The sequence below is a fragment of the Hypanus sabinus genome, chromosome 17, assembly GCF_030144855.1.
Source record: "Hypanus sabinus isolate sHypSab1 chromosome 17, sHypSab1.hap1, whole genome shotgun sequence".
NCBI lineage: Eukaryota > Metazoa > Chordata > Chondrichthyes > Myliobatiformes > Dasyatidae > Hypanus > Hypanus sabinus.
The window spans coordinates 78570646-78582751 of NC_082722.1; the positions used below are offsets into that span (position 1 = coordinate 78570646).

Genomic DNA, 12106 nt, shown 5'->3' on the forward strand with positions numbered 1-12106 from the left:
TCTGGATTCACATTTATTGAAGCCGGTATGTATAGACACACATTTTTGTCTGTCAGCACTAAAGAAAAAGTTAAGATTCTACATGACTGTATTAGGTTAAGCTTTTAATATGAACTAAATCCAAACTCTCCTCAATGTTACAGTCTCATTCTGACATTTAATATAAAAAAATTAACCTAAGATAAACAGAATCAAATTTATATACACCTCCCCATCTCTGTCTATTAGTGATCATTTCACTTAACTATTTCATTTACAAGTTTTCTGAATTTCTAATTTGATTTCATCCTGTAATAATACCTTTCAAGTGCAACATTTAACTTAAGCAGCATTAACACATCAATTCAGTCCTCATAGGTACACGAGAATAATAAGAAGCCAATTCTTGAGTCAAAATTGTAGCTGATGATCAGTGAGATGGGGAGAGGGGAACTGGAAGAGTAGAACAAATCGAAGAAAGGGATTAAGGAACAGAACAAAGTAAACATACAGAGAAAATCATAAAACAGTCCAGATACAGGGAAGGAGCTGAATGGAGTGGTTCAGAAAGAGGCAGAAAACGTAAGTGTTTAAATTGAAATAGATGGAGTGCAGATGGAGACAAAAATGTGAATCATGGGTAAAATGAGAAGGAAATTTGGGGTGAGGAGCAAACATGCACTGAAAACAGAGGAGAGAGTGAGCGGAGGAAGGATTTATAAAGAGACAGACAGAAAACAGTCCACTAAGCATTAATTGGGATTCAAGATTTATGTAACATTTATTCAGCTCCTACTATACAACAGTTATATGGATTAACCTTTTGTTCTGTTAACTTCAAAGCCATTTAAAGTTTGTTTGCATGTTTGGTTCCAGCAGTTTAATTTAAAAAATAATTAAAAATGAAACAGTGGACCAAGTGTGCAGTTTCTCCAAAGCCACGCAATCCTTGATTATACAGGTACATTCTCCAGACAAACCCGGACACATCGCCTTAACTTGGTGCAAGGAACCTGGGAACAATCTACTTTGAGAGGAAATCCGCTGCTTCTGGCTAACCTCCCATACATACATATCACAGGTTAGAGCTTCAAAAATATTAAAAATTATTTAAGCAGCCTTGCTATTGGAAAGTGCAAAGAAGCTAATTATGCCCAGCTTTTAGTGGTAAATATATTACTGTTTTGATAATATATATGCAATGTTATAGGAAAATGAAGATTGTCCAGACATCTCACTTCAGCACAAGTTAGTACAGTTTATGCATAGAAGGCAGAAGTCACACAATCCCATTTTGTGGTTATCCCCTTGACAATGCAATGCAGTAACCTGGAATTTTACATCAAGTAGTGTTTACAGTCAGAAATAATGTCTCACTTCATTAACTGCAGCTAGACAGTGGAATGATTCTTCAGAGATCTATCCTTTCCTGGGGGGAGGAGCAGGGTGAGGAAGAGAGAAACATTATTCCATTTTGTCTATATTTGTTCCAAGATGGCCCAAAATTCACCATGGTTAAAAGAAGGCAGAACTATAATATGAATTTTTTTTAAAAAACAAAAAAATGCTCTGTTACTGGACAAAAATAACTTTTAAATTAAGCTTTAAAAAAGTCATGAAGCGACCAAGCGCTTGTGCTATAGTGCATCTGAGTTGAGTGCGTACGACACCTGCTTTGCGTGTCAGGCACTTGTACCCCAGCAGGTTCCTCCCTTTCCCTGTGTCCCCAACATCAACCAATAATTCAAAGTGCCCACTAAACATCCCCCAAAGTGTTTCAATTCAAATGACACAATTTTGTCTAATAAATTCATGATTTTGAGTCATTACCCAGACCTCTCCCACATCCTGATTCATTTGAAGAGTTCCTTAAAAAGGCAACCATTTTTACACTACAGAAAGACCACTGCTCCTTCCCATCTCTCAATCCTGCCTTGCCTTCTCTCTATCCATTCCTCCTCCCTTTCATACAGCACCCTATGCTGTTAGCTGATCCACCTCCTCTATGAGCTCAGCCATCCATCTAGTGATTGGCTTTTCAGATAACTAACTGGACTACATCTGGCTAAAGCAATGGTACAGCTTCCAAAAGTCAATGTCTGACTAAAGCATTAGTACAGCTTTCAACAGTCAACAGGTAAGGGGAACAAACGCAAATTTACCCTTTCAATCAGAGGCTCCCCATTCAAAGATCCCTTCATGGCTTCCCCACTTAAAAACTAATACACAGAGCAACCCAGTCCAATTTCCAAATGCTCCACCTCATTCCCCACACTTGCACCCCTCTGCCAGTACTCTGGATGAGGTAGTTCACCCTTAATCTTTCCTGTATAACTTATTTTGATTAAAGTGTTGTTAGACACAGGGATTTATTTACATCTCTGGAATGCACGCGTATCCTGCAACGAGTCATTTTAAAATTTAGTGATGCCTTCATGCCTCCCAAACAAAAACTGATAGACTGCCGCATTAGACAACTGTCAATCCGCTCAATTGTCTAATTTGGTCTTTGATTTTTAAATATACTATACATAGTGTGTCTTCAGGTTTTAGGCTTCGTTTTCTGCTGGAGAACTGTTTGTTGTGACTACTGAATCTGGTTTCCGAGACATCCTGTCCAGCTCTGCCTGAACGTCTGTTAAAACCGGCTTTTGTCCTAGAAATGAAGAAAGGCAGGATTAAACACAAAATAACACTGTGCAAATCCCATCAAGCAGATTCCTTTCAGATGCCCCCCACCCCCACCCTCTGGAACAGAATCGAGTAGAACAGGAAGGTGGACCACAGCGCCAACTGTTTGAATATGCTTTCAAACCAGTCCAACTCTCTACTCTCTCCTAGAACCCAATTACTTTTCTCTCCAAACAGTTCCCCAATCTTCTTTGTGAAATTTACCAGAGAATCAGTGGAGATGATTAAAACCAGACTGGTTGGTCTAAGAGGTGACCGTGTTCTGCAACCACAAATGCATTAAAGCAACTGTCAGAGAAAGAGCCAATTCTCCCAGCATGCGTCTGTTTGCTTTCACTTGTGACTACAATTGCAAGTTGTTAAGAGTCATAGAGCACTACAGCACAGAAATAGGCCCTTTAGCCCATGATGAACTGTTATTCTACCTAGTTCCATTGATCCACACCAAATCCCTCCCATCCATGTACAGTTCTTATCCAAACTTCTCTTAAGTAAGAATAAGTGTTCAAGATTCGGAGAGCTATTGGGAAACATCTACAGTGAAATGCTGGGCTTCTACAAGACTCTATAATCTTAAAGGTACAACATTATTCAAAGGCAGAGAGTTCTTGGCCAATTTTCCTATATAAGTCTAGCAAAACTTGAAAGAGGTGTAGAATATGATTAGAGATATAGATGGAATGGACAACCGACACCTTCATCCCTGGTCAGCAATGTCCAGTGTGAGAGGGCATCATTTTAAGGTGATTGGAAGTAAGTATAGGGGACATGTCAGAGCCAAGTTTTTTTTAAAAAAACAGAGATTGATGGGTGTGTGGAATGCACTGGCAGGTGGTGGTAGGAGCATTTAAGAAACTCATAGATAGGCATATAGTTGAAAGAAAATGCAGAACCATGTGGAAAGGAAGGGTTAGAGGTGAAAAGGTCAACACAACTCTGTGGGCAGAAAAGGCATGTACTGTATTTTATAAAAATGCTGCCAACATTAGCTAAACCAACACTGATAGGATGTGGGGTGATGATGTTTGCATCAAAGCCCAAGGTAAAAACAACAAATTTAGTGAGAGGGCAGAAGAAATTTCTTGAGTTGAGGTGGTGGAAGTAGCAGGTAGCCACTTAAGACTAGAAAGCGCATAGGATGCTATGATAGCATAGCAGCTAGTGTGGTGCTATTATAGCTCAGGGTGTTGAAGTCTGGAGTTCAATTCTGGCACCTTCTGTAAGAAAGCTTCTTACATTTTTCCCCATGTGCGCATGGGTTTCCTCCAACACTCCAAAGACATACCAGTTACTAGGTTCATTGTAAATTGTCCTGTGATTAGGCTGGCGTTAAATTGGTGGTTTGCTGGGCAGTGCAGATCAGTGGGTTGAAAGGGCCTGTTCTCTGCTGTATCTCTAAACAAATAAACAAACAAGACAGCACAGGAACAGGCCCTTTCCATCCACGTGAAACTTGTTAACTTAGCAGCAGCAGTTCAATGCAATACGTAGTAAAAAAAATAAAAAATAGTAATAATAATAATAAGCAAATTAGTTACAGTATGCATACATTGAATAGATTAAAAATGTGCAAAAACAGATATACCGTATATTAAAACCGGTCCCTTTCACCTATTTTTCATCCTATTCATAATCATGTGCCTATCTGAGAGACTCTTTCTCATGTTGCCTTCATCACTCTGAGCAATCATTTCAGGCACCCTAGCAGAAGAAATGGGGACTGAAAAGAAATGGCTGCAGAGAGGCCTATGTGAGTAGGGTGTTCTCTCTGCACTTCTGGCACAGCCAGTACTACTAGCCACCCTTAACTCCATGAAGGCAGTGAGCATCCACTTGAAAGTTGCCTCTCGCAAATTTCTATGGAGAGCATTCGAACTGGTTGTATCACCATCTGGTACAGAGGAGCCACTGCACAGGATCAGAAAAAACTGCAGAAAGTTGTAATCTCAGCCAGTTCCATCATGGGCACTGGTCACCCCAACATTGAGGGTATCTTCAAAATGCAAAAGGTGGCATCCATCACATGCTACCATCAAGGTGGTGGTACAGCAGCCTGAAAACACACACTCAACATTTCACAATCAGGTTTATTATCACTGGCATGTGACGTGAAACTTGTTAACTTAGCAGCAGCAGTTCAATGCAATACATAATATATAAGAAAAAAATAAGTAAATCAATTACAGTATACATATATTGAATAGATTGCTGAGCTATAGTCAATGAACAGCATCCTGACATAGGTGTTTGTGTTGTCTAGGTGGTCCAAAGCCGTGTGGAGAGCCATTAAGATTGTGTCTGCCGTTGACCTATTATGGCGATAGGCAAATCACAATGGGTCCAAGTCCTTGCTGAGGCAGAAGTTCAGTCTAGTCATGACCAACCTCTCAAAGCATTTCATCACTGTCAATGTGAGTGCTACGGGGCAATAGTCATTAAGGCAGCCCACATTATTATTCTTAGGGACTGGTATAATTTTTGCCTTTTTGAAGCAAATGGGAACTTCGGCCCGTAGTAGTGAAAAGTTGAAAATGTACTTGAATACTCCCGCTAGTTGGTTGGTACAGGTTTTCAGAGCCTTACCAGGTACTCCATCAGGACTTTCTGCCTTGCAAGGGTTCACTCTCTTTAAAGACAGCCTAACATCGGCCTCTGAGACAGAGATCACAGGGCCATCAGGTGCAGCAGGGATCTTCACAGCTGTAGTTCTGTTCTCCCTTTCAAAGCAGGCATAGAAGGCGTTGAGTTCATCTGGTAGTGAAGCATCGCTGACATTCATGCTATTGGATTTTGCTTTGTAGGAAGTAATGTCTTGCAAACCCTGCCAGAGTTGCCGTGCATCTGATGTCACCTCCAACCTTGTTTGAACTTGTCTCTTCACCCTTGAAATAGCCCTCTGCAAATCATACCTGGTTTTCTGGTACAGGACTGGGTCGCCAGACTTGAAAGCCACAAAACTAGCCTTCAGTAGGCGACATACCTCCTGGTTCATCCACGGCTTTTGGTTTGGGAATGTGCAGTAAGTCTTTGTGGGCACACACTCATCCACACAGGTTTTAGTGAAGTTGGTAACAACTGCAGCATACTCATCCAGGTTTGAAGATGAATCCCAGAATACCGTCCAGTCCACTGATTCAAAGTACTCCTGCAGGTGCTCCTGTGCTTCCCTTGTCCATACCTTCTTGGTCCTCACTGCTGGTGCTGCAGACGTCAGTCTCTGCCTATACTCAGGGAGTAGAAATACAGCCAGGTGATCAGACTTCCCGAAGTGAGGGCGTGGAATAGCTCAGTAGGCAATCTTGATGGTGGTGTAGCAATGGTCCAGTGTGTTGTCTCCTCTGGTATTGAAATGGATCTGTTGATGATAGTTGCTTAGTGATTTTTCCAGACTGGCCTGGTTAAAATCTCCCAGAATGATTGTGAAGATGTTAGGGTATGCTGTTTCATGTATGTTGATCCATTACTCAGATCATCTAAAGCCTACCTGACATTGGCTTTACTTTTATTGTCACCAAACAATTGATACTAGAGCGTACAATCATCACAGCGATATTTGATTCTGCGCTTCGCGCTGCCTGAAGTACAAATCGAAGTAAATATAATAAAAATTTAAATTATAAATCATAATTAGAAATAGAAAAGGGAAAGTAAGGTAGTGCAAGTCAGGTCCAGCTTGAGGTGGAATGTAAACTGCTACCAAAGTGACCCCAGGAGAATCCCACAGCAGGTAAAAAGGATGGCACTTCACAGCTAGATATTTCAGGTCTGGTGAGCAGAATTGGGACAGCACTGATACATTTGTGCACCAAGAAGAGTTGATCATAAGGCAAACTCCTCCACCTCTGCTTCCAGAGACTCATTCTATCCTGACGGTGTATAGTAAACCCATCGATCTGGATCGCTGCATCCAGTACAGAAGGGGTTAACCAGGATTCCATGAAACAAAGGAAACGTGGTCCTGAGCACCTTGGCTCTGAGATCATCGATTTTATTCACCAGAGACTGCACGTTCACCAGCGAGATAGTCGGTATAGGGAGTTTAAAACCCTGTTTCCTTAAACACACTTGTAATCCTGATCTACACCCGTGCTTCCTCTGAGGTGTCCTCCGTGGGCACTTCCCACCACAGTCAGTATTGTCTCTGACGGTTTTAAGCAGCAATAGTTTGTTTAAGCACATTAAGACATCCTTGTTGGCTGTACTGACCTTGGAAGCAGTTGTGCTTTTTAGCTGTATCAGGCTGAAATGGGAATATTTAATCGTATCCATTGAGAGTACTGCAGCTGCTCAAGTCGCGCCGAGGCGCCCCGTAATAAAGGAGAAGGAGTGACAATATTTCCCTCTGATAGGTGGGATGATGATGTTTGCATCAAAGCCCAACACAAAAAAAGATTCAGCAAGAGGGCAGTTTGGAGTTTGTGAGTTTTCTTCCTTTTTTATGGGGGGGGGGAGAGGAATGTCTTTTCTTTCAATGACTTCCATGATTTTTCTATATTTGCTGGTTATCTGGAGAAGACGAATCTCAGAGTTGTATTCTGTGTACATACTTTGTTAATAGAACGAACCTTTTTTTCCTATACCCCTTATAATTTTGTATACCTCTATCAAATCTCCCCTCATTCTCCTACACTCCAGGGAATAAAGTCCTACCTGTTGTAGGTGAGGGAGTTGTGGATATGAAGCTACTTGATCCCTTGGGCACCACTGTCAGGCTGAATGACACTGAAATTTCCTGCGCTTGAGGTTGCACTGAAGGAAGCAGTTAACCATTGATACTCATGAAGAAAGCTATACTCAAATGAGATGAAGAATTTGTAGCTGAGTGAAGCAAGCAAAATCACATTTTTAAGATAATACAATCATCCAAGGTATAGAAGAAAGCAATTTAAGGTTAGTTAAGAAGGTTCAGTCGTTAGGTATTAATGCTGGAGTAATAAAATGGATTCAACGGTGGCTAGATGGGAGATGCCAGAGAGTAGTGGTGGATAATTGTTTATCGGGATGGAGGCCGGTGACTAGCAGGGTGCCTCAGGGATCTGTTTTGGGCCCAATGTTGTTTGTAATATACATAAATGATCTGGATGATGGGGTGGTAAATTGGATTAGTAAGTATGCCGATGATACTAAGGTAGGAGGTGTTGTGGATAATGAGGTGGGTTTTCAAAGCTTGCAGGCAGATTTATGCCGGTTAGAAGAATGGGCTGAACGTTGGCAGATGGAGTTTAATGCTGAGAAGTGTGAGGTTCTACATTTTGGCAGGTATAATCCAAATAGAACATACAGGGTAAATGGTAGGGCATTGAGGAATGCAGTGGAACAGAGAGATCTAGGAATAACAGTGCATAGTTCCCTGAAGGTGGAGTCTCGTAGATAGGGTGGTGAAGAAGGCTTTTGGAACGCTGGCCTTCATAAATCAGAGCATTGAGTACAGAAGTTGGGATGTACAAAATTGTACAAGGCATTGGTAAGGCCAAATTTGGAATATTGTGTACAGTTCTGGTCACCGAATTATAGGAAAGATATAAATTAGAGAGAGTGCAGAGACGATTTACTAGGATGTTACCTGGGTTTCAGCACTTAAGTTACAGAGAAAGGTTGAACAAGTTAGGTCTCTATTCATTGGGGCGTAGAAGGTTGAGGGGGGTTTTGATCGAGGTATTTAAAATTTTGAGAGGGATAGATAGAGTTGACGTGAATAGGCTGTTTCCATTGAGAGTAGGGGAGATTCAAACGAGAGGACATGATTTGAGAGTTAGGGGGCAGAAGTTTAAGGGAAACGTGAGGGGGTATTTCTTTACTCAGAGAGTGATAGCTGTGTGGAATGAGCTTCCTGTAGAAGTAGTACAGGCCAGTTCAGTTGTGTCATTTAAGGTAAAATTGGATAGGTATCTGGACAGGAAAGGAGTGGAGGATTATGGGCTGAGTGCGGGTAGGTGGGACTAGGTGAGATTAAGAGTTTGGCACGGACTAGGAGGGCAGAGATGGCCTGTTTCCGTGCTGTGATTGTTATATGGTTAAAAGTTGCAGGATACACAGAATGTACTGTGAAAGCTAAAGCACAACAGAAGGGCTGACATTAGCTCTGTGTCCCAGTGCAACTGGAGTGCTTGTTGACTCTCCACAGCTGTACCAGACCGGAAATAGAGAGAACTTTTTCGTTTTCCAAACTGCTCTTCTACTCTTCCCAGTGACCAACTCTATAATAGCTGCTGAAAGTTAGCAGGCTCTTCTTAACTGCACCACTGAAGAAAAATGAAGAAGCTTCCTTTGAGGGAAGTCTGGATTCCTACCAGTTGAGAAGCATTCCTTTTCTTCTCTTCCCCCCCCCCCCTCTAGGAGTGGAGGACCCTTCCAGCCTGACCAGTCGTGCCTTTATTTTTTTTAAATTTATTTAGAGATTAAAGCATGATAACAGGGTCTACTGGTCTAACAAGCCCACACCACCCAGAGGAATCCATGTGGTCACGGAGAGAACATACAAACTCCTTAACAGTGGCAGAATTTGACTGATTGCTGGTGCTGTAATTGGCTTCCGCTACCATGTAACTATAAAAGCAATAGACTGGGTTGGAAGAAAGGACTGCAATGAATTCCTGGATGGAGGTAAGCAATGTGTAGGAGCAAATATTACAGCTCTGAAAGCTGCAAGGAAAAGTACCGGAATTACACAGATTCTGCGGATGCTGGAAATCCGAGCAACACAATTCTATAGAAATAAATAAACAAGTCAACATTTCGGGCTGAGACCCTTCTTCGGGACTGGAAAGCACTGGGGTGGGACAGGGAGGATGGGTGGGCAGGCCAACATGTCTCAGAAATTAGTCTGCAGAAAACAGAAGGAGTTGGGGTATTGGGGGTTGAAATAAGAGAGGGGATGATGTGTCTGGTGGTGGGATAGTGTTGGGAAACATGATATTTTATGATTATACTGGTAACATTTCCTTTTTAAAAATGTATTGTTCCTCTTTAAAACTGTTTTGAATATGCACTGTACCTAGGGTGTGGCATAAAGAAAACAGCCTCTCTGATCATTGAATGGCCAAAACATAGCTTCCCGGTGTTGTTGGAGTGAAAATGAAACTGCATCTTCACCAAGACTATACGGTGATCATTTCAATCAATAAAGGTGGCACAGTAGTGTTCCACTTTACAGTGTTTGTGATCACAGTTCAATTCCTACTGCTATCTGTAAGGACTCTGCACATTTTCACCATGACCACATGGGTTTCCTCTCATGTTCCACTGAAGTATGGGTTATTTAGTAAGTTGTGGCCATGCTATGCTGGAGCCAAAGCTTGACGACACTTGTGGGCTGCTCTCAGAGAATCTTCAGTTGTTGGTTCTTGATGCAAATGCTGTGCGTGTTTCAATGTACGCATGACAAATAAAGATAATCTTTTTATCGTATGCACCTTCAGTAGGGAGATTGGCAAGCACAAAATCAAGTGGCTTTATCCCTTGTGCTGCTTTAGTCCTTCAGGACTCAGCCATCCTGGTTCCTGCCAGTGCAATGAACCCATTCTGGTCAGTGGATATCCCAACCTCTCTGCCCAGATGGCACTTTACTTTCCTCAGCTTTTCAGCCAAGTGTTATTCAACATGGAGGAGCATCAACTGAAGCTCAAGGACAACATGAGGCTTTCCTGTCAGAGATGAATGAAGACCAGCGAGGATGAGGCCTGGTGGCCCATGAGGTCAGCAGCTCCTTGTATGAGATGGCCGGTGATACTCTAGCTATGCAAGTTGTAAAGTCCAAGAGTCAAAAGGCTAGAGTTTGGGGTCCCATCATTTTCAAGTTCTGGGGTCAATACCAAAGGCCAATTATAAGTCTGGAAGTCAAGACCCAATGGATGAATACAGCTCAGAGGTAGCCTGTCCTGGGGTTGGAAGGGTGTGTGTCTCTGTGTGTGCCTGTGTCTGCGCGGCACCGGAATACACAGTGACACTTGCCCAAAGCACCTCCTTATGCTGTATTGGTTGTTAATACAAATGATGCTGTACATTTCAATGTACAGGTGACAAATAAATTAATCTGAATGTGACACTTCATGATATCCAAGGATTCCCAGGGCCACTCCCAGCCTCTGCAGTGTGCCCAGTTCTCATGCTTCAGTGCAACACTGGCAGCAAGGTGTGATTCTGTGACACATGTCAGATTAAATGCTGTCTCTTTGAAGAGAAATCCAACAGTCCCACTGGCTCTCCTTCTTCCCTTGTACCCACACAACCAATATGCCCTCACAATTCAACGCCTCCTTTACCTGCAGCTGACCCAGCGCGAGATGAGGAACTGCTGTTCCTTGCAGACAACATCCCATGCACCATCAATCTTCAGGCCATGCCACTCATAGACTTGTGTGCTAATATAATTTTTGTGATTGTATGTACTATCATATATACTGTATGTACTGTGTTTGGCAGATCCCTGGAGCAATGGTGCTTTGTTTAGCTGTGTACATGTGTATGGTTGAATGACAATTAAAGTTGAACTTTATTTTGCTATTAACCTGTACTCTGAAGGAATTTGGTGGCCAATTAACTCACCAGCTGGAAAACCTGGAAGAAATTCAAGTGTCGTGGAGCATATATGATAAACCTGTCAGCACCAAAGATCAGGGGCTGTGAGACAGGAGCACTAACTGCTGCACCAATAAGCTACTTGAACAATCGATTTCCTGATGCAGAATCCAGACATCTGCTAGAGAACACAATAGATTCTGCAGATACTGGAAATCCAAAGCAGCAGCACACAAAATGCTGGAGGAACTCACCAAGTTAGGCAGCATCTTATGGATGGGAATAAATTATCGATGTTTTGGGCCGAGACCCTTCATAAAGACTGTAAAGGAAGGGGGGCAGAACCAGAATAACGAGGATGGGGAGAGGGGAAAGCGTACAAGCTGGTAGGTGGTAAGACAGACCTGGATACCTTTTCCCCACCTGCTCTCACCTACCATCTGCCAGAGTGCACTCCTTCCTATCCACCCATTCTCTTATTTTGGCTTCTGCCCCCTTTCTAGTCTTGATGAAGGGTCTCAGCCTAAAATGTCAATGGTTTATTTCCCTCCATAGATGCTGCCTTACCTGCCAAGTTCCTCCAGCATCTGAGTGACTACTAGAGAACATTACATATCCAAATTTGTGTCTGAACAGAGGCTTTGAGTGGCCCAGAGTCAAATACAGGACAGAGCTGGTAAGGACAGATTTGTTCCTTGGAGAGTTCCATGGTTAGCTTAGTCTAAATCCCATATTTCATCACCTAAATTTCAGTTCCCCAGGGCAGTGATGGGATTTTACCCAGGCCACTGGATTTACTAGTTCAGTTATTTAATCACTGAGGCACCACTTGCACTGTCCATAAATTTACTGTGCGAACCAAGGATAGGTTGCTGTATAAAATGTCCGTGCAGTGCCTCGTGACCACCCAGTAGTTAGC

General features: G+C 42.4%; 1 protein-coding gene across 2 annotated transcripts in view; it reads right to left on the minus strand.

Moving 5' to 3' along the window:
• dync1li2 (dynein, cytoplasmic 1, light intermediate chain 2) overlaps positions 1-12106 on the minus strand; it is a 147806-nt gene continuing 135700 nt past the window's right edge. For both annotated transcript variants that reach the window (XM_059993299.1, XM_059993298.1), the window contains one exon: positions 1-2635. In XM_059993299.1, coding sequence (XP_059849282.1) covers positions 2529-2635 — 107 coding nt within the window. In that variant the 3' untranslated portion in view covers positions 1-2528. The remainder of the gene's footprint in view (positions 2636-12106) is intronic.